This window comes from Cryptotermes secundus, unplaced genomic scaffold (genome assembly GCF_002891405.2).
Source record: "Cryptotermes secundus unplaced genomic scaffold, Csec_1.0 scaffold309, whole genome shotgun sequence".
NCBI classification, from domain to species: domain Eukaryota; kingdom Metazoa; phylum Arthropoda; class Insecta; order Blattodea; family Kalotermitidae; genus Cryptotermes; species Cryptotermes secundus.
The window spans coordinates 135,149-162,518 of NW_019723305.1; the positions used below are offsets into that span (position 1 = coordinate 135,149).

Sequence of the window (27,370 nt, forward strand, 5' to 3'; positions counted from 1 at the left end):
TTCAACAATATTTGCAGAGACAGTCTTAGCAAAATTAACAGATAAAAAAGTATATCGTAAATTGTTTCACCATTACCAAATTTTATTCTGTATGAATAGTTTCTGATCAGTAGTATCTGGAATCATCTTCAGTACGTGTAAATAACATTTAAGTTTATGACTAAATTCCAATGTGTAAGTTCTTTTTGTTCGTCTTGTGTTAACCTCTCCTTACCATATACGTTTCACCCTGCTGTTATGGCAACATCGCCATGACATCATTTCCTACCAATGAGACTTCGATATAGTGATCACGTGGTTTTAGATCGAAAACTCAATACCTTGAAAGTACTTCGGCTACGGCTGGGTTTAGTCAACTGTCACTGTCGCTGTGAACGTGCTTGGAAGTAGTTGTTGCATCTACGAAGGCTGTATTGTACTGGGCGTACTGAGGACAACAATGGCAAACAACAGAGCAACAAAATCTGGTTTCGCTGCTGAGGCACAGAGGAAGGTAAGGTGCTACAGAGTTCCGAAGATTAAATTATCTTTGTGTCCGGGCATATGTTGACCTCGGTGTAAGTGGCCAGGACAAGGGTTCTTGGCGCCAAATTCAAATTGGTCGACCGCCCAACGAGTGAGCAGCATACACTCACAAAGGAAATTTCAGGCAACGCCACCACGTAATGAATTGCACTGTTTTTAAAGGAATGAGCATTTGGAAGCTATGGTAACTTTTCGTAATTTAGTTAACATCAACTGTAGCTCTGCCACATCATAACTGTAGCGCTTCTTGCATATTGAATTATTAGCTCCAGAATGTTCGATAATTTATCATAGTCCTACTTCGACAACGTTGGTGATCAGTAATTTATTCATAAGATGCACATGCTGTAATTGCAGAGGGTAATTTTTAACGTTCTACATTCAGTTTCTCATCCAGTGAAATGCGTTAGTCAGTATGTAACGTAAATACTTGTACATAGTATTCTGACGGAGTTAAACAGAGTGGCACGCATCTAAATGGATAACTGTATATGAACAGGAAAGAAAGTATTTACCGGTAGTTACTTGTTGTTCCCTCCAAACTTCTTCTTTAGGAGGAAGTGATGAAATTGTTTAGGAATGTGTCAGAACTGATATATTAAGACATCCGTTCTGTTGAAAAGCAATGCATCCTGGTATGTTATGCAATACGGGGGCTGGGGCTTTGAAATTACGAAGAAGGAATGCACGAACACACACAGTCGGTGTGGTTATAGTCTGGTACAATACTTCGGAATGCCACAAATTCTGCGGTATAGAAGAATGACGTCGATTCTGTAGGATCATAAGAACTTGGAGAGCGAAACATTTGCAAGTGAATAAAATTTGTTTTTTGCCTGTAAGGAGGAGCATTGTTGCTATGGATGTGCAAGTTTGCAAGATGTGCAGTAACCAAAGGTACAAGTGGGAATATTATTACAAAGTTAATTGTGTTATTAACGTTACACACAGTTCCACTTCACAGATATATTGGGTTTTCGGACTTTATCCATCGTCCTGGTTTTTAAGATAACTAAGAAAAACACGACGTTTCGGAAACTGGATCTGTTTCCGTCCTCAGGTGAGGAGGCTAGCTCTTTCTAAGGGACCCAACAGAATAGGTATTTTCCCTCACCTGAGGACGGAAACAGATCCAGTTTCCGAAACGTCGTGTTTTTTCTTAGTTATCTTAAAAACCAGGACGATGGATAAAGTCCGAAAACCCAATATCTCTGTGTGTTATACACCATCGTCAGAATCCTTTAGTAACTACAATTCCACTTACATGTCATTTGACAGTAAATAATTATTATCTTAAGCAAAATATAGAGATTATTGATGTCAGCAGTGAACGCTTTGAAGCGTACCGGTAGGAAATTTGTTATACCTTCAGTGACATCGCGTTTTCAAGCAGCAGCTGGATCAGTGAGTTTTGGCAAAATTAATTTGGGTGCCAAGTTCCGGGTATGGTCTAGTAGGCAATATAAGGCAGTTGGAAGTCTGAATAAAGATAGTGTAGTTTCGTAATTCTCTGATAGGCCTCCATTTTTATGTTTCTTTGGTTTTTGTCATTGTAACATGACCATTTTGAAATTGGACACATAGATTGGACAGAAAAGTGAATAAACAATTTTTAGAGTAGATGGTTTATTGAGGATAATATTGAATTAGTGCAAAGAGGTGTATGAATTTCTTTGCATTACATTTATAACGATGAAAACAAAAATGTGACATGTGTTAGTGTTGATAAATGCAGTATGAGACATCAACACACATCCTGTGTATGATGATATGAAATGTGTTTACTAAGCAGGTTGGAGTGTACAGGGAGTGGGGGGCCTCTTAGCTTTTGTAGTGTAGTGTGATTCCCTTCCCAAAATCTTTGCATTACTTTGAACTTCATTATATGCTGTGGTTGTGAAGGTCACAAAAGGGAATGAACTTTATAACTTGAAATGTGAGGTGTGCCTGGTTAATTGAAATTGAGAGCAGTAGAGTCAGCAAAATGTGGCTTACATTAAGTGAAAGAATAAGCTCAAGCAGTTAGTCGCTGGCTTCCCATTGCGGCGGCCCGGGTTCGATCTCGGGGTCTACTCAAGTGGGATTTGTGGTGGACAAAGTGGCGCTGGGGCAGGTTTTCTTCGAGTACTGCGGTCTCCCCTGCCAATCTTCATTCCACCAATTGCTCCACAATCACCCTCACCTATCATCTGGGGCTGCTACAGTAGGCCAGAAGTGGCCGCAGTACAAGGGACTTAGTCCCACCCCACTAGCAACAAAAAAAAAGTGAAAGAACAGATTGATTAACTGCTGCAGGTGATTTTTTCTTCCAAAATAAGATGTTACTTATCTTAACTTTTATGGAAGCGAAAGAACCATTACTGTGTTCGTAAGAGACTGCCAGTAGACTGTATCTAGAGCCGTATGAATCCAGGGCACAGCCTCACATCCTGTTTCTGAGAGATCCCTTTTGATATGCTATCCCTTTTATGTGTGGGTCTTGCAAATGGTCTCTTCTCTTTAGGCTCTCTGACCGAAGTTATGTATGCATTTCTTCTGATCTTCCCAGCATGCAACATGCTTCACTCATCTCAGCCTCTTGATTTTGTTACCCTAATAACAACTACAGCCGGTCACAGTAGCCGAGCGGTCTAAGGCATGCGCTGTCTTCGCTCTCTCGGAAGCCAGGATCGTGGGTTCGAATACCACTCAGGGCATGGATGTTTGTGTGCGTTTTTCTGTGTTTGTCTACAGGTAGAGGCCTTGCGACGAGCTGATCACCCGCACAAGGAGTCCTACCGTATGTGTAAGATCTAGTAAACCGAAGTGAAACGGAGAAGTTCATGGAGGTAGGCCTAGGCCCAAATTGGGGTTGTAGCGCCACAGGAAAAAATAACAACTACAAATAAGGATCGTTATTTTTAATTTATTTGCCCTCCTTGTTAGTTGTTCCTGATAATAACGGCAACTCTTCTCTGAATTTAACATGTCTTATATCAAAATAAAGTTAATTTTACAGTATTTTCTTTAGAGGTTAACAGTCATTTGCTTATAAACTTATACTTAAGCCAATTAAGACTGTTTTTACCGATGCCATAGAGTTTTCAAGATATAAGAATGGATTATTTAAAAAAAAATTGCAATTTTTGGTATTACCATTTGGTAATTACCATTACCATTTTTCAGTTTAGATTTCTTTCTCCCCCAAAATCCTAGGGGGCAGGGGCAGATGGCTTGGCTTTCCTTCCCAGCCAGCAACCATGTATAACGGTTTATTTCTTACGACCATCTGTTGTCCTGTTAATTAACATATAGCTAACAAAACTTTGGTATTGTAACCATTTCAACTCCAGTTGTAGTTTTAGTTGAGTCTTTGTATTCCAGTGAAGCTTCCACTTCATTAGACGTACAGTTTCCAGTTTAGTCGTACAGAATATCACATTTTGAATGCATCTAATGATGTCTGCCATAATTTAATGCTGTGGTATGTAACTTGGTGAGGTAACGTCGAAGGTTTTGTCTATGTGTTGAATAAGCACAATTCATCACTCACATTCAGAAGTCAGAATATAAGGGCTGGAATGCATCTCTTTTAGAGCCTCCTCCAGCCTTTAATACTGTCCTTGTAAGGTTTTACATAATCGGAACGTTCACGAATTATGTTTGAAAGTCCGCAGGTATTTACGCTGCAATTGCGTCGGTTATCTTGTGATAGCTGATAACTGAACCAACGTTGAAGCAGAAACGATTTATGTCCAGCCACGATGGGCATGTAACTTGACGGCCTGGCTCTTTCTCCACCCAGGGAGACGCCAGCTGAATGCACTGCAACTGAAAGCGCATGTTGTTTTGTATGCTGGTGCTGTTTATGGGCCCTTAAGGGCCGCGATAATAAATTGCCTAATGTATTTGGACTTCCACCTGTTCGTGTTTGATGGGTGATAGTTTTCAGTAATGTCTCTGATGAGACATGCGTGTGTTCGGAACTGTGCCGTCAGAAGGCTCCAAATTAATTCCCTCTTGTAACGGAGAACGGAGGAAGCGTGATAAAGGCGTGGAAGGAATAAATCAAGGAAGGAAGGAAGGAAAGAAAGAAAGAAAGAAACAAGTGGCGGGAATGTAATATTACGAAAGGAAAGGCCCTTGTTGAATTTCAACGAGCTTTCGTCCAGTACGGCTCTGGGGCCCACCCATCCTTCTGTTCATTCGGTATCGGGGGCTCTTATCCCGGGGGTAGAGCTGCCGGGGCGTGAAGCTGACCACTCACCTCCAGCTAGTGTCGAGGTCCAGAAAACTTCGATCTATACATCCACTGCTTCATACGTCTTAATGGCGCAGTGGTTAATTGATTAGCACAGGGACAAATTTACCTTTTCCATTTGGTACCAATGATTATCCTTAGCCACTTAAATTTACATCAAGTTCGTAACATCCACATTTATGTTTTGACCAGTCTTCGTTTTGGTCTTAACTGTTTGCCTCTTTGAAGAGGCCACCACCAAAATTCTGGATTTCGTGTTTCCTTCACGCTTATCCAGGCACCCCCTTCTTGTTTCATCTTAGGCCCCCCATACACATACAGTTTGGCCTGCCGATCGACCTGCAGGTAGAACTGACGGACTGACGGGTTTCCTAGAGTCCAAACGATTGGCCGGCCGGCCGCACCACACACATCAGTTTTGCCTTTCAGCCTTGAACTGTGCAGGCCGAACGGGAGGCCAAACTGTGTGTGTATGGAGGGCCTTAGCCATTGTAGGCAGGCTCCATAAGTTATATTTACGTAATATTCCCCATCTCCCCTTTAATTTCTTTCGCCTGTAACAAATAGCAACTTTTGTTGTGAGAATTGTATGTTTTTATTTTTCCTCGTTCTTAGGGTGCGATATTCATGGAATATTCTTGGGGGTAAAGGGCGGCCGGCGCGTAGGGCTGACAACCTTGCCGCCATCTATGAGCCATTGTCTAGAAAATGTGGGAACCTCAACATTTCACAACCCTATGGACCTCTACGGCCTGTTAGAGGGATACCTTTACTTACTTTTTTTTATTTACTTTACTTAGGGTGGGATCCCTTGGTACTTACGCCTTTAAATGACTCATTATACCAGTTGTTGGTGATATATGAGAGACATGGACCATTTTGTGGGCTGAGAGGCAGGGTAAACTGGGAGAAAACTTGTCCTAGTGCCACTTTACTCACCGCCAGTCCCTGGGACTGGATGTGAGCCGCCGCGGTGAGAAGGGGGTGACTAACTGCCTCAGCTATGACGCTGCCAGTTGGTACGTTGCTGTCCACGAATAACGAGAACAGATCAGCCTTCCGAGTGATGGTTTCTATATTCAGGAGGTAACCGTTTCGAATCTCGGCCAGGTCATGTGCTGTTGTGACTGAGGATTAACGTGATTTTTCTGTCGCTCAGGCCAGTGATCGATTCAAGAAGGGTGAGATGAGCAGGGCGTCTGGCAGACATGCGAGAGATGAAAACGCATAAGGAAATTTAGCAGGAAACCTGAAGGTTTTTGATAGGAGGACAGTATTAAAACGGTCCTTCAAAATAAAATGGATGTGGGTTTAAAATGGATCTTATGGTATGGATTGGATTGATCTGGCTCAGGATAGGGACCAGTGGAGGGCTCTTGTGAATACGGCAATGAACCTTCGGGTTCCGTAAAATGCTGGGTAATTCATGAGTAGCCGCAGAATTGGCGGCTCCTCCAGAAGTTCTCAGATCTATAATTAATTAATTAATTAATATGGACCATTGGCGGGCTCTTGTGAACACTGAATTTTCGGGTTCCATAAAACGCAGGACAGTTTCTTGCCCTGCTTAGAGGATATTTCATTCTCAAGGATGACTGGTCAGTGAAGTTGTTTTATCAAGCGCTTTGGCGACAGGGTGCCTGAGATGGAGGCAGTTGCCTGCTTTCGTTGAGGAGTGCCAGTTGCCCCTCCACTCCCTCACGAAACAAATCGCTGCCCGTCTGGTGTGAGTTGCTTGCCTTCGAACACCCTCGGCTACCTAGAGTACGTACAGCAACTGCGAAAAGAGAGAGCGCACAATTGGATGCCTCCCGGACAGGCGTAGCAGTAGCTCTTTTGATTTGCGCTTGGGAGATATCGGATTTAAATCCCGACGTTGCACTGGCCTTCCTGTCACTTTTTCTTTTAAAGGATTTATGTATTCCCTCCAAACATCCTGAGTTTATCCCTTAATAGTAGGTCACCCCAACTTCCTACATCCTTCTCAGTTAAGTTATAATTGAAGAGATATGTTTTCTGGAATATAACACTGTTTAGTAGCACTTGCTTGCTACCTGTTTCGTGCTGGTTTCTTGCTTGATGTATACTTCGACTCTGAAGATGGAGGAGACGAGTTTCTCCGGAACGTCCGTGGAATTTCAACAGTTTACACTGCGCTATATCTTCATGACCACATCCGTGAGAATCTCAAATCGTACAAAAGTTGTTTTGATTGTCGGTAGTAATAAAACAAAGTCTTATGGCAGAGTGTTCGTAGTAGTAGACCTCCCCAAGATTTCGCTTCCATTACGCGCCACAAAACATATACCTTCATTTTTCAAGGGAGTTGGAGGCCGAGTAATGCCATTGCCAAAAATTAGGATAGGTTAAAGTGTATTTCTTCAGTTTCGAGCATGACTTCTTCGTCTGTTGTGTTGACAGTCAACTAAAACCAGTTCAATTGAATCGGTATTAACAAATTATCAGTTTTAATTTCTCAACTGACTTTAAACCTGTAGTAGGCCGGATGTAATCTGCAGACTGCTTTGTGTCCATGCTAGGAACACTTCTGGTAGGTTCAGAGCTGTGTTCATAGATTGTCGATTTAAGCTAAGCTGCAGTCGTCGTGCCTGACTGAGAATCTGCAACTTACCGATGATTTATGAAGCAGAGTAAACCGAGGGATCATGATCGGAAGATGCGCGAATGCACAGAGATGGCCACTGTAAGCACAGACAAGTACTCGTATGAGCTGTACCAGTTGAAAACCAGTTTACCTCTACACATAGCTGTAAAGGTAAAGCTTTCATGCCATCGACTGTGGACTGGATGGGAGTACACACTATCCTTGGCCTACATAGTAATGGTATCATGTTTTATGACCTTGTCATATATGGAAGAAATTTGAAAATAAAGCAGCCAGACTTGTTCGGAAAATACGTTTAAAGTTTACATTCCATGTCCATATGGTTGAGGTCGCCCATTCACTGAAATGTGTAGTGCCGCTGGAAAATACACGCAAGTAAAATTTTCTACAGAGCTTCAAAGGACAAAACCTTTCTTCAGAGTCTGGTCAGAGATGAAAAACACGTAGCACATTATGGGATTTATGATGGTTGCATGCACATATTTGCATGAATTGAATTGTGACACATTCGGCCATTATAGCGAAAGTGTATGCGGAAATATTTCTTATGTAGGAGAAAATTGACGTGGATTGGTGTATGGTTTTACGATCTTCTCATCTGTACTGGTTATTCGCGACAGCACTTTGGACAAATCAGAGCCAGGCTTATAAACTAAACATAAACGAATTAAAGCGTGAGTTTTGATGGTGGCATTTCCTCCACACCAGATATTGTAATGGTTATACCGCCATGCCTCGGGTTCCCGAAACCCCACTCGTGGCAGGGTATAATATTTCGTGTGAGGCGAAGCAGACGTAAGGGTGCTACACCTCAACTGTAGATGGACGGATGTGCCCGTTTCGGTGTGGGGGAGGTACAGTTAGGATCGTAAGAAGGACCCTATTCGAAGGAGTTTGTTGCTTTCCTCCGATACACACTACAATACTTCCCTCGATGTGATAAAAAGAAACTCCGTGGCCTGTAGTCGCAAGCGAACTATACCGACCGAGTGATCGTCGCTTGTCTTCGAGGTTAGTGCCAACTTTTGCGGAGAGATGGTGTCACGTGGTTAGTGCAACGGATCCCCACGGTCGTTAATCTCGGTTTTCTAGACCAGAGCCGCTGTCTCCTTGAAATAGCCCCTCAGTTATCCTCACGAGGCTGAGTGGACCCCGATCTAGACTCACTACTTCTCAGAAAATCTGTTAGCGCCGGGAATCGAACCCGGGATCTCTGGCTCTGTAGCCAGGAACTCTGACCACTAGACCACAGAGGCGGTCTCCTCAGTGTGATCAGGGTGCATTTGTTAAAGATAATTCTTCCTGGAAACTATTTCGAAAGTAACTAAACATTTTTCATTACCTCGCATTTCTCTCCAGATGATGCCAATGGTTTTCCTGTCTCTTCACGCCAATTTCGGTATAGTACTTCGGCTAGGTCACGATCCCTTACTTCCAAATCCTTTTCAATTCTTCTTACAACTCGACGCTGTATAGCTTAGGTACTGACAGCATCCTAACCCCCCTTCAAACGCACCATGGCGTTTATTAGGCTGTTAACGCAACCTTTTTTTACACTGTTAAAATCCTTGTTGTACGAGTATATATTGTGACATGTCTGTTGGCAACGGTTAGACATGTCACAATATGTACTTACGAATTATTGCATTTTTTGGCATTTTGTGTCAACGCCCATTTGTACCATAAATTTTGTTTTGCATGTTGCTGTTGAGGCCATATAAACCTCAATATTCCATCTAACGGTGACTGTGGCAGCTGTAATCACGGTTTCTGTAGCGAGTCACTGAAGTGTGAAACAGTGATTAATGAAACTGATCATTGAGGCCTGCAGATACTGACTCGGAGGTTGATCCACGACTTTGCCTTATATGGCCGCCGATTACTGTTCTGGCTGCTTGGTGACTCATTGCTCACGCGGTCCACTGACATATAACCAAATAAATAAAAGCTAGTTTTCTAATACAGAGACAAGTTGTTCGTGTATGCCATATTCGGAACAGACTTGCAGCTGTTGCTGTACTGGATGCAGCCAATTGCCTCATTTTCCTTTCAGACCTGTTGTGTGTAGAACGGGCTACGGGCTGGACGGCCGGGGTTCGATTCCCGGTAGGGGCCAGACATTTTCTCTACTCCACAGCGGCCAAACTGGCTCTGGGGCTCACTCAGCTTTCAGTGGGGGGTCTCTCCCCCGGGGGTAAAGCGGTCGGGGCGTGAAGCTGACTACTCACCACAATCTAGTGCTGAGGTCAGGTACGGTGGAGGTATACCTCAGCTCCTCAGCAAGTCTTCATGGTTTGGTGCTTAATTAAGCACACTGACAACTTTACCTGTATTCCAGTTTCCCTTGCCCGCAACCAAGAGCCATTGCAGCCAGTGAAGTTCGTGACTGGACGATGTGGGGTATCTTTCTCGTCACGTTTATACCGGTTTTGTGGCCTGTCCGGTCCTGTGTCCACAGAGAACTGAAGTGGCCGTAACGTGAATGTGGTCACTCGCATCTGTGTGCGGCCGAGACCTACGGCATATGAAACCATGTGACCAGGGGGTAAAGGTAAAGTTGTCCCTGTGCTTGACTAATTAAGCACCACACCATGAAGGAGTATGGGGCAGTAGATGTATAGATCTAAATTTTCTTAACCTCGGTACCGACTGGAGGTGAGTCGTCAGCTTCACGCCCAGGCAGCTTTACCCCCGGAGAAACAGCCCTCGTACCCATTGGATAGGAGGTTGGGTGGACCCCAGAGCCGGTCTGGACGATGTGGAGAAGAAAAAATTCTTGACCATACTGGGACTCGAACTCCTACCTCTCGGTCGTCCAGCCCGTAGCCAGTCCCTATACCGACTACGCTATCCCGGTACCATGTGTCCAGGTGGGGAAGTAAAGCGGCCGGAACTTGAATCTGATTGGACACCTCCATGTGCTGCCGACATGTACTGTGTCTGAAGCGTTGTCTGTCTGTTGCCTCATGCCTTTATCCTGCTTACGCGCTGGGACATTTTTCTTGCCCGAGTTACTTTACGAAGCTTTCGTTTTAATGCATAAAATGGAGGCATGACTGCAGAGAGGGGGACTTATCTCGCAAATTATTAATAGGAGTTCCAAGAATTAAGCATTGGAAGTGTGGGCTAATGGTTAAGAACCTCATCGTAGGCAATATGGTTTCGGGTAACAGTCATTCTTGTTCTGGGCCCTGCCGGACCTATCATCACGACTCGAACAATGCCGATCGGCCGGATAATTTGCTGCTGGTCTTCGCCAGTACAGTCATTCCTGGTTTTGGGTCCCATTGGGACCTATGACCATATTTTAGGCTACTTTCCTTATTTTATAAAAATGAAAGTAGGCTTATGAGATCGCCTTCCTGTCTATGTATCCCTGCTATTAGCTTTTGAATGCCTGAACCAATTCTGATGAAATGTGGTATGTTTATCGTGACACCTAACCCCATTCCAGCGGTGTAATCCATAAATTTCTCCCATCAGCAGTAACACCATTACAACCTCCCAAATTTCTGAGGCAAAACCTTAATGCTGCTTGAACGTCTGTACCAATCTTCATGAAACTTGTGTATGGTATGCTACCTGAACCCATCTTAACGGTGCACTTCATAATGCCCTTCCATGAGTAATATCAGCATTGCAGAGATTCAGATTTCAGAGGTAATAGCCTTAATATTACTCGAATGCTTGAACCGAGCTTCATGAGACTTTGTATATATGTATATCATGCCGTCTGAGACCTTCCGAACGGCTTACGTAAGAAATCCTCTAATTTGTAGCCCCAACGCTACAGCCTCTCAGATTGTCGAGGTAATAACCTTAATATTACTTAAATGCCGAAACCAATCTTCATGAAACTTGGTACGTATATCACGTCATCTGAAGCTATCTCGACCGTGTACTTCATAAGCCAGTCCCATCAGTAATACCCATAGTGCAGCCTCTCAAATTGTGTTATTTTATTGTATTAATTGCGCATACACACCGAAGTTTTTTCTTGCGTATCGTAAAAATGACAGTGGAAGAAAAATAGACGATAAGTTCTTCCCAGAACTTGTTTTCTTTCCAAGAAATGGGGCCTCCTTTTCGACGAGAGTGTCTGACTACTGCTGGTCACTCCCCCTCTAATGTGGGTGACTCGAGAGGGCAGTCACTAACTTGCCCTCTGTCCATACACACACACACACACACACACACACACACATATATTCGACCCGACTCCAGCTAATGACTCTCGGTCGATCGGGTAAATTGCTGCTGGTTCTCGACAGCACAGGCGTTCTTGGTTTCAACTCATGACCATATTTTACTGTCTTACGGCTCGCTGCGGCAGTGTCGCTTAGGGCCTCCAGTTCGACCTGCACAGTTGAAGACTGAAAGGCAAAACTGACGTGTGTGGTGCGGCCGGTCAATCGTTTGGAATGTTGGCCTGTGGGAAATGGTCAGTCCGTCAGTTCCACCTGCAGGACCGTAGCACGTGACGTGTGTGACTCAACACTATAGGCAGGAAGACCGTGATTGTGGCATGAAGCCTGCCGCTTTATCTGCGCGTGTATGGGGAGGAAAGGGAGGGGGTAAACTGTCAGAGTTTTGCCTGTAAGGTCGATCGGAAGGCCAAACTGTGTGTGTATCGGGGGCCTTAGTTTCGATCCGTTGAAGCTGTAAGACTTGCAGTTCTCATGCCAGTGACTATGAAGAGCGCTGTCGTTTGAGATGTGACGCCATGTAATCTGGTAGGAGGAACGTGAGGCTGCTATCTTCAGGGATGAAGAGTAAGCCGAGTATGAGAGCAGATCCTGAAGCTTGAGGCAGTACATTGACCTGAAACGTCTGTAAACTTCACGCGGCGCCACGTCCTGGAAGATGGTGTTTCTCAGTCACTTTATCTGAGACGGTCCATCATGTAGAATAGTAGTTTATAATATAGTTATACTGTACAAATGGCAAAGGCCATAACTTTTATTTGCAACGAAATGTGAGGACACGGATATTTATGCTAGTGTTCAGGATAGTATCTTTGCTGTTTATTAGTTTTGTGAAGAATATAGCTGTGTAGTAAATCTCCGGTTGTGTTGGTCTGCTGTTGGTTAGCTGTCACTGTGTCAGCATTAAGACCCATGAGAATATGCAAAATGGCCAAGAACCCAGCTGGAAACTGCACTCCCAGTTGTAGCTTGGAGGGACGACTGAAGCTGAGGGGGCAGGCTTCTTTTTTTATTTTGTAGTTGCTTGAGACATATGCTACAAGCCGGAAGGTCGCGGGTTCAAGTCCCGATGAGGTAATTGGATTTTCTTTTGCAATTGATCTGATCCTTCCAGCCGCACTATGGGCCCGGGTTCGGCTAAGCCTCTAACAGAAATGAGTATCAGGAACATTCTTGGGGGTAAAGGGCAGCCGGCGCGTAAGGCTGACAACCTTGCCGCCATCTATGAGCCGATTGTCCAGAAAATGAGGGAACCTGAATATCTTACAACCCTATGGGCCTCCACGGCCTGTTACAGGGATACCTTTACTTACTTTACATTAATATAAATATAAGCATTTCTTTCTGATCTTTGTGACGAAGGCGTATTACATTAATTTTTAATATGAACTTCAGGGTTTAATGGAACGTGGATAATTGTATGGCTGTATGAGCAGCATTAATTTCCGGGATAGCTCAGTCAGTATAGCGACTGGCTAATGGCTGGACGACCTAGCGGTCGGAGTTCGAGTCCCGGTAGTGTCAAGAATTTTCACTTCTCCATGTCGTCCAGACCGGCTCTGGGGTCCACCCAACCTCCTATCTAATGGTTACCGGGAGTTCTTTCCCCGGGGGTAAAGCGGCCGGGGCGTGAAGCTGACCACTCATCTCCAACTAGTGCAGAGGTCAAGAAAACGTGGATCTATATATATATATATGGTCCCCCATACGCCTTCATGGCGCAGTGCTTAATTAGTTAAGTACAGGGACAACTTTACGTTTTACCTTATGAGCAGCAGTAAGTAACTCAAGAAAGTTCTATTTCATAGAATTTGTAACAGAAGTTTTTGGACTGTAGAAGAAAATTCTGCTAATGGCAGGGAACCTTCGTAACAAGGCCGAGGAAGTTCTAATGAATTCTCTGTAACTCCACAGTACACTGTGTGCTCAGGATCGGTTTTCTGAATTACCTGAGAGCAAAGTCCATGCCTCCTAACGTCCTTCATGGGTGAGTGAGTAACATTCCTACAGATACGAGAAGATCCACCAATTACTGTTGAGTGTCTCATCCTCATCTCTTCCAGCGGAAGAAGCAAATGGGGAGCGAAGTATGCGAATGATTCCTGTATTCTGAACACGGTGTCTGCATCACTGTCAGCCTCTTGGCACAGAGAAATGCCTTCAGCAAAATGCAGCTCACGAGGCTCACATGGCCAGCTTTCCTAAGCGTCCCTCAGGCGGTATTCACGAACTCAAACTAAAAAAAAATGTTTTAGAAACATTTACTTCTAAACAGCGTCTCGACGGATCTGAATATATATTTTTTTCGTTTCAGATAAGTCGCCGTTTAGCACAGATACTTCTAGAAGAAAAATATTCCACTTACGGACTTCCCAAGTCACAAGTCTGTTTGTACACATTGTTGAAGTCGGTATTGCGAGAGGCTACACGCTGAACTGGGGTTCGATTACCGGTAGGAGTAAGGGAATTTTCTCTTCTCCACATCCTCCATACGGGCTCTGGATCCCATCCATCCTACACAGTGGGTACCTAGGGTCCTTTCCTATGCGGTAACTGCAGGGTTGTGAAGCTGACCACTCAGCTGTACCTCCACTCCCCCATACCTCTGCATGACGTAGTGCTTAATTAATTAAGCACAAGGAAAATATTTACCTTTGTATAACATTGTTACTGGGCCGTACACATTTCCTTCTTCCCGCCCCTTCCTCTTTTGTTCCATCCCCCACTTTTTATAATTTTGCGTTTTACAGTAGCTGCACTTACATTGTCTGGCACTTACCGTACCGACGGGTGGTCTCCTTGTTTCTCGCGTGCTTCTGTTCGCAGTTCAGTGAGCACAGCACGGGACAGAAAACGAGGAATGCCAAGCATTTGGTGTTTTCGTTTCCGTTTATTACGGGCACTCTTAATGCCAATTGTTGCTACGTTTTCGGGACCGGAAATTTACGATAATTACTGGCGTATTTTAATCCAGGTTCCGTTTTAAACGGGTTGTACCCTATTAGAAGGAGCCGGTATAGCGACGGACTTTGGGCTGGACGGTCGGTGTTCGAGTACCGATAGGGTCAAGAATTTTTTCTTCTCCATGTCCAGACCGGCTCTGGGGTTCACCCAACCTCCAATCCGATGGGTACCGCGGGCTCTTTCCCCCTGGTAAAGCGGCTTGGGCGTGAAGCTGACCACTTGCCTCCGGCTAGTGCCGAGGTCAAGAAAATATGGCTCTATATATCCACTCCCCCATACGCCTTCATGGCGTAGTGCTTAATTAGTTAAGCACAGGGAGAACTTAGCCTTTACTATATTGGAAACTATACAGACGGAATACATTACGTTGAAAATCGCAGAATATACGTAAGCGCGGGCAGAATTAAGCTGCTTGAGAGGCGCTGTTTTTTTTTTCTTCAGAAATTCAGGTCTTCATAGTACAGAATCAGTGCCCTTGGGGCTTTTCGTTGGTGTTTCATACAACTTGGCATGTATCTCTTAATAATATTGGAATGTTTTCCTTATACCAGCATTTTTGTTAATTCAAAACTTAGGTTTAATAGAAAATTTTGTTCATTAAAATGTAAATTTGCCGGTCACGGTAGCCGAGCGGTCTAAGGCATGCACTGTCTTCGCTCGCTCGGAAGCCGGGATCGTGGGTTTGCATCCCACTCTGCGTTTTTCTGTTTGTATACAGGTAAGAGGTCTTGCGACGAGCTGATCACCCGCCCAAGGAGTCCTACCGAATGTCTAAGATCTAGTAAAACCGAAGTGAACGGAGAGTTTCATGGAGGTAGGCCTAGGCCCAAATGAGGGCTGTAGCGCCGATGAAAAAAAAACGTAAATTTTGCTGTCACTTGGTTTGCTGCCTCAACCGGGTTTTGCTCTTTTTAACCGCTCCGGGGTGCTCTCCACTGGCCTAAGTTAAAGCCAGATAAAGTACGTGTTTTGTGCGGGTTACTCTACGGCACTGGAGGTATCTAGATTCTGTAACGTGAACATATAGGATGACTGACGAACTGGAAGGAACTGGCCAGGAGAGACTGAGAAAAACCACAGAAAACCGCAGTCAAGATGACGGCTGTCCCATCTGAGATTCGAACAGAGCACCTCTATAATACGAGTAGCTACAGTTACCATTACGGGAACTCGCTCGGTTCTTGTGCCCTTTAAGATAAGTGTTAAATACTGAGAAAGCAGTAACTAGTGTTTGTGCACTGTATTTTTGAAAATGTCATTTAGCATTGCGGCTTCTCAGGAAAGCAAATTAATTGTGTACACTGACCGTCATCAATTTAATGTATTCGTCTTGTTTTATACCTGGTGGTCATGCCTCTACCTCATTTTCACCCGTTTCTCTTGTTCCTGCGTGATGCATTGCTGGGTTTGTAGCGCACACACTCAGCTACTCTGGTATTCACGACTGTAAACACATCAAACAATTCAAATATGAAGTTACCTACTTACTTGTTTGTAATGGAAATTACCTCAACCCGACATAATGCTTATATGACAGGGTGTCCTAGAGTTGGATGGTGGCATTTCGCAAAGATGCCGTCCGAGGTTATACTCTATGACACAGTCTCCGGGGCCTCTGTCTGTTAGTTCTCAAGGCTGTATTGAACCGAAGCGTGAGGACAGAATTGTTCGTCAAACAGTGTGATTGTTGATTTTAGTGTTTAAATTGTTTGAGATAAGACTTTTTAATGTCTGGCAAACATAATTTGTTGATATGTATTTGCCTGATAGTGGCCGACAGTGGCCGAAACATGTAGCAAAGCCAGAGCTATACGCTGACTTTGATGTTTTACTATTTGCTGTGTTGTGACGGTTCATTAAAGAGCTGTATATTGTAGCACAGCAGGATGCATGAAATTAGGATCATCATTCTTTCATTGGTAGTTTGTCTTGAATATCAGCCCACAACATCCGTTTCACATTTAACCCCACAAATGCAAGCGCCGAGCATTTCTGCCTTTACAAGAAATGCTGTATCTCGCAGAATTTGGTGTCTTTTGGCACTTTATCGGAACTGCATAGTTAAGAACCATTTTGATGGAATTGTTTCTCCATATTTAAAGTTTTCAGGGAGTTTCTGTATGCAGCGTATTACTCATTTGTATTTCTGAACTTGCAGCGCTTTGATTTGGCAGTATAGGTGCATACATGAACCGAATCTTGGCTTACGTATGTTTGTCATCGGTTAATCATGATTGCGGATGCTGCCACTAGGTAGAAGTGTCTCTCGTAGGTGTACCCCCTACGAATACTGAAATTAGATCGGCAAAGTACGCATTCTTAGGATCAAACTTAGTGCTGTGTATTGATTCCAGAAGTGACTGCCCTGCAGCTGCCGCATCCCGTGCTTCTCCCACGGATAAAAAGATAAATCCCCTTATCTGAACATCATAGGTTCATTTCCGGTCCATCGCCACCCGAACATCAAATTCTCCATCATCATAATCACTCGGGGCAGGTACAATAGGCCGATCAGTGGCTGCCGTGCCGAGTGGACCCAGTTGGACTCCACCCTCCACTAAGCGAATTACCCTTCCACACAGCAACTCACCCTTCCCGATTAAGCATCTTAGTAGTATTTGGTGAAATATACAAATTATATGCAATTTTAAATTGCTTCTCTTTTGCCAGGACTCCAGAAACATTGTCGCCCACCCTTTGTAGGCTAATTCCGAAACGTCGGCAAATATCGATGGCTAGTGATAGGTCGATTTACTCTCTAATGTTTCAATATCCGTTTATTGTTTCGTAGGTCCAAATGTTATCCTCCGAACTGTGTTCTCAAACATCCTGAAACCGTTTTCTTCACACAAGGCGAGACGAATAAATAATCCTGATGTGATACTTAGCGTGGGGCACTATACTACAAGCCGGAAGGTCGCGGGCTCGAGTCCCAATTAGGTGGCCATTTTTTCAATTTATCTATTCCTTCCGTACAATGAGACAGTACATCAGCTATTCGTAGACTTCAAGAAAGCCTATGTTTCAGTTAGGAGGGAAGTATTGTACAATATTCTGATAGAGTTTGGGATACGCATGAAACTAGTTAGGCTGATTAAAATGTGTTTAAACGAAACGGATAGTAAAGTCTGCAGTCTGCATTCTGCAGCCACCTGCTTGCGTTGGCTCCTCGCGGATTTTTCTACCCTGAAGATGGAGGCGATACATTCCTCCGAATCGCCACATCCCAGAAGATGCCATTCTTCATAGTCACCGCTGTGAAAACCTCAAATCGTACAATTTGTATTCGCCTTCTCTTTTAACATTAAGGCATACAGAAGTTAAAGCGTTGTGAAATTTACCTTAATATAACAAGTGCAGAAAATTCCCATTGGCATTATCGATGATAGGATAGGACAGGACAGGATGCCATACTTGCTTTGGAAAACAGCCATACAAGCAAATCGAATCTTCAGCGTCGCTAATTTCTTGGCACACAGATTGTGCTTTAGACTGCCCCATCTAATGATGTTAGGTCAGGAAATTTTGAAGACTACTCCGCACATCTGTGACCTATCCTTCTTTCGGATGACTAACGGAGCATATTGTGCCGATCACAGTGGCCGCGCGGTCTGAGGCATGAACCGCCTTCTCCTCCTCGAACACTGGGGTCGTGAGTTCGAATCTCACTCGAGGCATGGATGTCTTTGTGTGTTTATTCCGTGTTCATGTTGTTCTGTGTGTAGATAACGGGCTTGCGACGGGCTGATCCCCCATCCAAGGATTCCTACCGACTGTGTGTAGGATTAGGGAGCTGAAAAAGCGACCCAGTTCCACAAGGGCTCTAGAGCCCAGTACACACAGTTCTGACGATTGATAATAGGGGCTTATTATTAAATCAGAGAAGCTACATCTGGACAAACAATTAAAAACCTGGTGATAATTTATTTTCATCACCAGGGCCCGGATTTTGATGACATGTCATCTTTTTTTTTCCTTGTATCCTATGCGATGCTCTTAAATATATAAATCTCGGATATGAGCTGCTGGTTACAGAAATGTAGATTTTGGTAAATTTTTTGACTTTTAAAGGTATTTTTTGTCATTTTTGGCCATTTTAGGGAATTTTTCTTCATATGTTTTCTGAAATGTGTATAACATGGAAGCGAAGTGTTCTTTCTCTTCTCCTTTAGGTCATTTTTCTGGATTTTTTCGGTCATATTATAGGTCATTTTTAAAAATATTTTCAGGTCATCAAAATCCGGGTCCTGCATATTGCATTTTTGGGTCATATTTTAGGTAATTTTATAAGGTTGTTTCGGTCATATTATAGGTCATTTTTAAAAATATTTTCAGGTCATCAAAATCCGGGCCCTCTTCATCACAATTGCCTCGCAGCCATTCATAAAGTTCAGACCGATTATCTGGTTTATCTTTATTCAAGGCCTGCAACAGTCCCGGCAGACTATACCGCGCACTGTGCAGAATGCTGTGGTGCCTTGTCACACAGCTCGTGAGGCTCTAATACCTGGGGTCATCGCATTAAGAGCAGTGAATGGCCCAACCAAGGAGCACTTTCACTTTTTACAAGCTTCTAGAACGGCCCATGTGTTCGTCTTGCACTCTTCCGTCTGCGGTAAACTTGCCACGCAACCTTGAAAGGGAAGTGTGGGTGGCTCACTTTCAAATTGGCTTTTCTCATTCTCAGTTTTCCTGTAGTACGTAACATCGTATTTTGGCTGTTTTCGGTAACAGTGAGACGTCATGTATGTAAGTGGTTGTTGCAGTAAAAAAAGTAAGTAAAGGTATCCCTGTAACAGGCCGTGGAGGCCCATAAGGTTGTGAGATCTTGAGGTTCCCACAATTTCTAGACAATCGGCTCATAGATGGCGGCAAGGTTGTCAGTCTTACGCGCCAGCGTGCACCTGTACTTAGATCTGTCGTATGTTTTCATGGTATTATAGTGCTCAATGGAGCACATAGATAACATAGTTGCTAGTTAGTGGTTCTGGGCCTACATACGGGGCTGAGAGCGGCAAGTGTCAGAACTGTGAAGCTTAAAAGTCATGAAGTTCCCATCAATAAGATGTCTGTATAACCCCGTATCATGTTTGTAGTTTTTATTTATTTATTACTTTCTCTTGATTTTGTCCTTTTATTTGAGATTGGCATGCTGTGTTAAGAAAATTAATATTTCAGTTATATTTGGGCTTCCTGTAGCGGGGGAGGGGGCGTGGGCCTTCAGCTCGGAGTCCGGGCGAGGCCACGCCTCCTCAGTCCGTACCTGCGCCCCTGCCAAATGATATAGGCCTATACCTGTTTTGGAGACAGACTATTAAGGCTTTGACCTACATTCTTGTGACCAGACACGAGATAATGTTTTTGACTAGCGTCAGTGAAATACTGACATGCATGAAATCTTACATAGCCAGACTTTTCCATGCTTACTTCGTCTGATACTACTCACAGTGCTCTTAACCTCCGCACCAGATGAGGCGAGCGGTCATGTTGACGCCCTGGCCGCTCTGCCTCTGGGGAAAGAGCCTCTGGTATCCTGGATGGAGCTCAGAGCCGGTCTGGACGCTGCCCGGAAACGAATCGTATAAAAGGTAAAATTATCTCTATGCGTAACTAATTAAGCACTATGCCATGAAGGCGTATGGGGGAGTGGATGTATAGATCCATATATTCTTTATCTTGGCACTAGTTGGAGGTGAGTGGTCAGCTTCACGCCCCGGCCACTTTACCCCGGAGAAAGAGCCCCGGTACCCATTGGATAGGCTGTGTGGGCGCCAGAACCGGTCTGGACGACGGCAGAGGGGAAAAGTCTCACCCTTACCGGGACTCGAACTCCCACCCCTCCGCCGTCCAACTCTTAGCTAGTCACTGTACTGACTGCGCTATCCCGGCTTCCCTTTCACCGTATAATGTATCTAATTAGGACCGGTCTGTAAGCTACAGATGAAGTTGGAATCACTGCTCTGTTGATGATGGCAGCTGCGGTGGTTCAGCCATGTTGAATTCTCGCCAGAAGGCTGAGAGGGGTGCGAGGAAAGGTGCTTGTGGCTCTCAACGTGTTGCAGGTTACATTTGAGGTTCTCACAGAAGTGATTATGAAGAGAGAACCCTCTTCCGGGATGTAACATCGTCTAGTCCGGTAGAAGTTCGCCTACGTTTCGGAGGAACGTACTGTCACATCTTCGGGGTCGAAAAGTAAGCCAGGCAGGAAGCCGACAAGAAGCAGGCAGCAAAGCAAAGCGCTTCACTACCAGGTTCAGTCTTTCAACATATATACATTAAAATTTATGTAGCTGAGTCAGTATAGTAACCGGACAAGGCTGGACACCCAGGTTCGATTTCCGACAGGCCAGAAATGTTTCTTTTTCCAACTGAGGATCGGTGCAGTCGTTACCGGGCGTTGTGTCCTCTCCGAACATCGAAGTCTTTCTATACGGAAGGTCTTGGCCTTGAGATCTAGCCGAATATTTTGTGATTTTCTTCAGTCCCATCAGACACATTGAAGAATATGTTACAGTAAGCCACGCCCATTTCCGCGTCCTTTCCGATACATTGGTAATCCTATCATTTTTTTATTGCTAGTGGGGTGGGACTAAGTCCCTTGCACTGCAGCCATTTCTGGCCTATTGTACCAGCTCCAGATGATAGGTGGGGGTGATTGTGGAGCAATTGGTGGAATGAAGATTGGCAGGGGAAACCGAAGTACTCGGAGAAAACCTGCCCCAGCTCCACTTTATCCACCACAAATCCCATTTGGCCATAATCCTATCATTACGCGTCAGGTGATCAGTGCAGATGGTGAAACATTGCCAGATAAATCAACCACTGAGTCTCTTTACTTGAACTTGCTTCACGCTGGGCCCAATCGAAGTTGAGCGATCATGCATTTGTCAACAGATGTTGAAGGACGGGCAAGTGTTCTCCTGACGTTTTGCATGCAGCATGTTCAGATATCAACTGCGACAGGAAGCTTGCTGGTTCGGAAACCACATATGGTCTGATAAAAGAGCTTAGTGATCGTGGCATTAAATAATTATCACTGCTGTTGTAAAATTCACGTCAACTTCCACAAGGGAAGTACCGTAGCTACTCGCTACTCATGACCATTTTTTTTTTCCGGAGTGAAGACAGACCGGAGAACTTCTCGACACAAGGACTGTGTTTCAGAAATTGTTAGTTCCCTAGTTCACATTATCAGGAAATACGTTCTTTTACAATTGTAGGCATCACTCGCTCATTCACTCATGGAGACGAGACCTTCTTGAGAAGCCGCCAGTTGTGCAGCTACTCAAGAACTTCCCAGCATTTTATGGAACCCAGGGTTCTGTATCGTGTTTACAAGAGTCCTCCACTGGTCCCTATCCTGAGCCAGATCAATCCAATCCATTTTAATGCTGTCCAGCCACCTACGTCTTTGTCTTCCCAGTGGTCTCTTGCATTCTTGCTTTCCCACCAGTATTCTACTCGTATATGTATTCCTCTTCCCCATTCGTGCTACATTCCCTGCCCATCTCATCCTCCTTGACTTGATTATTCTATATACTTGGAGAAGAGTACAAGTTATGAAGCTTCTCATTATGCAGTTTTCTCCAACCTCCTGTCACTTCATCTCTCTTCGGTCCAAATATTCTCCTCAACACCCTGTTCTCAAACATCCTCAGTCTATGTTCCTCCCTTAATGTCAGAGACCAAGTTTCACACCCATGCAGAACCACGGGTAAAATTATAGTTTTGTATATTCTAATTTTTGGTTTTAGACAGCAGATAAAAAAAAAGTAAATCTATCCCCGTACCAGGCCGTGAAGGCCCATATGGTTGTGAGATGTTGAGGGCCCCACATTATCTAGACAATCGGCTCAAAGATGGCGGTAAGGTTGTCAGCCTTACGCGCCAGCCGCGCTTTACTCCCCACGAAAATTATTTAATTAATTCCTGGTACTCATTTCTGTTAGAGGCTGAGTCAACCCCAGGGCCATAGTGCGGCCGGAAGGATTACGTCAACTGCAAAAAATCGAGTGACCTCATCGGGACTTGAACCCGCGACCTTCTGGTTTGTAGCATAGGCCCACAACCAACTACGCCACCGCGTGCCCCTTTAGACAGCAGATAGGCATAGTAAATTAAAATTAAGCACGCTAAGGACTTAGAAACCAGTAGCAGTTTAGTTACGTATGCGATTATGATTACAGTAAGTATCTAGGCCTCTACTATGTTCGAGAACGTAGAAATTAATAAGGGCCAAATTTGTATTGACACTGAACACATCCTCGACATGAATCGAATCCGTGTGTTGCTAATAAGGAAAGTATTGGTGGCATGTGGCGCCGGGATAGTTCAGTCGGTATAGCGCTTGGCTACGGACTGGACGGTTGAGGGGTCGGAGTTCGAGTCCTGGTAGGGGCACGATTTTTATCCTCTTCACGTCAAGACTAACTCTGGGGCCNTTGTTCGCGGATGATGCCGGTCCGTGTGTTGCTAATAAGGAAAGTATTGGTGGCATGTGGCGCCGGGATAGTTCAGTCGGTATAGCGCTTGGCTACGGACTGGACGGTTGAGGGGTCGGAGTTCGAGTCCTGGTAGGGGCACGATTTTTATCCTCTTCACGTCAAGACTAACTCTGGGGCCACCCAGCTTTCCATCTAATTGGTACTGGGGGTGAAGCGGCCGGGACATGAAGCCGACCACAACTCCAACTGGTGTCGAGGTCAAGATTTCGTGGGTCTGTACATCCGCTTCTTCCTACATCTTTATAGCGTAGTGCTTAGTTAGTTAAGCACAGGGACAGCTTTACATTTACTTTACTGGTGGCATGTGGTGGTACTCGTTCACAAGTTGTACGATCCATTCTCCACTGGCGCTGATAACATTCATAGACACATCCGAGAGATCTCGACAAGAGTAGGCACGGTGTATGCGGTCGCATTTCTCCGTATAGCTGATTTCATAACGGCGATTTCAGTAATTTTTATTGTTAGTGGGGTGGGACTAAGTCCCTTGTACTGCGGCCACTTCAGGCCTATTGTACCAGCCCCAGATGATAGGTGAGGGTGATTGTGGAGCAATTGTTGGAATGAAGATTGGCAGGGGAAACCGAAGTACTCGGAGAAAACCTGTCCCAGAGCCAATTTGTCCACCACAAATCCCACTTGACCAGACCCATAATCGAACCCGGGCCGCCGTGGTGGGAAGCCAGCGACTAACCGCTTGAGCTATGGCGCGGCCGTGATCTCATTAACCACTAACACTGGGTGCTGGAGTGCTAGAATTGGATGTAAGACATCGGTTCCGGTGCATGCCACTGAGAACACATTAACTGGCGAACGGAAATAATTAGCCAAGAGGAATGACTGGGGGCGTTACGAGGAGAATTAATTCAGCAAGTGCGTGTATTCGGCCCCCATAAAACACAATTTCGTCTGCTTTTGAAAACATTTAGAATGGGTAAAATCGTTTTAGTTGTGGTTACGAAACATGGCCACTTACGTCGGCGGAAGGTCACAAAGTTATGTGTTTGGAAACAGAATGCTTAGGATAACATTCGGATGTAACAAGGATGAACTACGAGGGCAGTTTAGGCTTTTGAAGAACTAAAAATTGTACGGATTATATAGGTCACCTGGTTCCTAAGGGTGAATAAATTGAGCTTGGAAATTTTCTCGCAATAAAAGAGACAAGAAAATACAAAAAGGGGTTTGGTTGGGGAAAGACGCCTTGTAAAGTTACCACTTGAAGCCCAAGAGATAGATGGTAGAATATTATTAAGTAACAACTCGAGCACTGCCAAATTTTATGTTAGGGGGTTAAGTATAATTTCTTGACGCATCCAATTCAGTTTGGCTCAAAATCTGAATATTACAGGCATCTTATATGAAGACCCACGTGGATGTCTGCCTGGCTCTCAAGCTTAACTCATCGAATCTTTATGGTCAAACATAAAGTTGTCCTTGTGCTTAACTAATTAAGCACTATGATCTGAAGGCGTATGGAGGAGTGGATGTACAGTTTCACATATTCTTGACCTCGGCACTAGATGGAGGTGAGTTCGAATATTTGAATATATTGGAGAGCAAAAAGAAACAGAAGTTGTGGAGAAGAGTAAAGCATAATTTATGCTCATTACACTTTTCCAATAAGGCTTACGGTTTTCGAGATATTTAATCAAAATGACTTTTGTTATGCTCTGTCATCCATAACTCGAGGGATCTGTTTTACCGATTTTGATCAGGTTTTGTTAGAAGTACGTACTTGGAGGTGCACCCCGCCTGTTTAATGTTATTTGAAAGGTGAGTATGCGAAAATCTGGAGACAGTTACAGACCTAAGACGCCAGAATTGCTCCTCAATGCACACATTACCGAACTTATAACAGCATTTCCTGCGCACCAAATGTAATAGTTGTGCCGTCTCGATTTGTCTTTTTGAATTTCTGTTCCTAGTGGCTTTTCCTTCATAGCCAAATGTAATGGCATGGTGATAAGAACTTGCAGAATACGAAGAAGCAGAGAAATTCCCAAAATTTGTACACACTTTTGATCCGGGCAGTGAATGATGTCATGACACCTGCTCACGTGGCAAATAATCGACTCAGTATTCCTATATTTTGTGTGCTTATACAGTTTCCTTTTTAATAAAAGTGGAAGGCTGAACTCCACTTCTCAAGTATCATGCAGTTCAGACACGACGGCGCCCTTCCAATTTCTCTTTGTCTGCAGCCTTTTGACAGAATTCCTGCAACAAGTTTGTGGAGGATAAGCAAACAGCTCCATTGCTATCACAGTCAGAGTGCATGAGATAATGGAGGAACAAGGGATTCGTTGTTCGCCGTTACAGAAAATTTTATTATTCAAAGAGAATATGCTCTTACGAAGGTCCAGGTAAACCATATGGGACACATCAGCTGTTGGCCTACGCTGATGATGTGAATGTACTGGGAACGCCTCTGGTCTAGTGGTCAGAGTTCCTGGCTACAGATCCAGATGTCCGGGTTCGATTCCCGGCTCTACGGGATTTTTTCTGAGAAGTAGTGGGTCTGGAACGGTGTCCACTCAGCCTCGTGAGGATAGCTGAGGAGCTGTTCAAGGAAATAGCGGCTATCGTCGAGAAAACCGAAATTAACGACCGCGGGGGATCCCTTGCGCTGACCACGCGACACTCTCTATCTGCTAAAGTTGGCACTAACTTCTCCGACAAGCGTCGGTCGCTCGATCGGTATAGTTCGCTTGCGGAGAAAAATCAAGGAGTTTGCCTTTTTGTTTTTTTTATGATAAAGAAAAAAGCAGAAACTTTAATTGACACAAATAAGGAGGTTGGTCTAGAAGTAAACGGGGAGAGAATTAAGTACACAGTGTGTCCAGGTTCTGTTAGGACTGTGTTCATTAAAAATACAAGACGTGAATTATTTTCAGAATTTCACTCTTTTTATTCGAAATAGTCTCCTTCTGAATCAGTACATAGCTGGAATCGATTGAAAAGTTTTAGAAAACAGTCACTGTACTCCTTCTATGGAATCGCGTTTAAAACTGCGGTACATTCTCTTTGGATGTCCTGGATGGTGTCGTGACGGTCTCCTTTCGTTGCCAACTTAACTTTTGGGAACAACCAGAAATCTGCTGGTGCCAAATTCGCCGAATACGGAGGAAGATCAAGGACTGTGATCCATTTTCTGGCCAAAAAATCGCGCATGATCTTAGATTTGTGGGGTGGGGCATTGTCGTGGAGGAGCGACCAGGAACTTTGCTCTCGATATTCACGTCGAATTCGAAGAATTCTCGCCCACAAACGATTGAGGGCTCCGAGATAATAATCAGAATTCACTGTTTGACCTTCTGGCAGAAATTCCTTGTGAATGATTCCTTTGGAATCGAAGAAAATGGTTAGCAGTGTCTTTACTCGACTCTTTTGCATGCACATTTTCTATGGGCTCAACCACGCTGCACTCTGCCGCTTTGTGAGAGGCTCAAGTTGAAAACACAATGTCTCGTCACCAGTAACAATCGATTTTGTAAATTTTGTATCACTTTGGGTCGACCGTAACATGTCTTTGCAGTGTTCCACTCTGGCATGTTTTTCATCGCCTGACAGCGCGTGTGATACAAACCGCACACAGACCTTCCGTTTGCCCAAATCCTCAGTCAAAATTTGATGCACAATACTTTTTGGTATTCGCAAAATTGATGAGTTGCAGAAACACATCTGTCTGATGCAAGGATTTCGGTCACTTTTTTCACATTTTCTTCAGTGCGACTTGTTCTCGGCTTTGATGCACGTGGAGCGTCTTCAGTGTCCTGCCTGCCGTCACGAAATACAGCATACCATCGAAAAATGTTCCAGCGACTCAAACAGTTACTACCGAACACACTTTTCATCATTTCGTACGCTTCTCTGGTTGTTTTGCCTAACTTCAAACAAAATTTGATGTTGGCTCTCTGTTCAGCCGCCATTTTCCGACGAGCGTCAGAACAGTACAGTTACATTCAAGGTCAGAACATATGATGCAGCGATGCTTGCGCTTTGAAATTATAGACAGCCACAGCTGAAAATTTCAAGAATCTTAACGCCTCAACTCGCCAACAGGTGACATTGCAGGGCAAAATTTAAAAAAATTGAGTCCTAACGGATCCTGGACACACCGTCTATGTGTTGCAGTCTCGTCACCAAAATGCAGGGCAAAATCACGACATAAAGATAGCTGACGGATCGTTTGAAAATGTGGCACAGTCCAGATATTTGGGAACGACGAATCAAAATTTGATTCAGGTTGAAATTAAGAGGAGATAGAATTTTGACAGTGCTTGCTACCATTCAGTCCAGAACC

The 27,370-nt window shown here is 44.3% G+C and overlaps 1 protein-coding gene across 1 annotated transcript in view; it reads left to right on the forward strand.

Annotated features, from left to right (window-relative positions):
- Nucleotides 1-338: 338 nt before the first annotated feature.
- Nucleotides 339-27,370, forward strand: part of LOC111861736 (myophilin) — a 63,209-nt gene continuing 36,177 nt past the window's right edge. Inside the window, exon 1 of the mRNA XM_023846563.1 lies at nt 339-493. Coding sequence (XP_023702331.1) covers nt 440-493 — 54 coding nt within the window. The 5' untranslated portion in view covers nt 339-439. The remainder of the gene's footprint in view (nt 494-27,370) is intronic.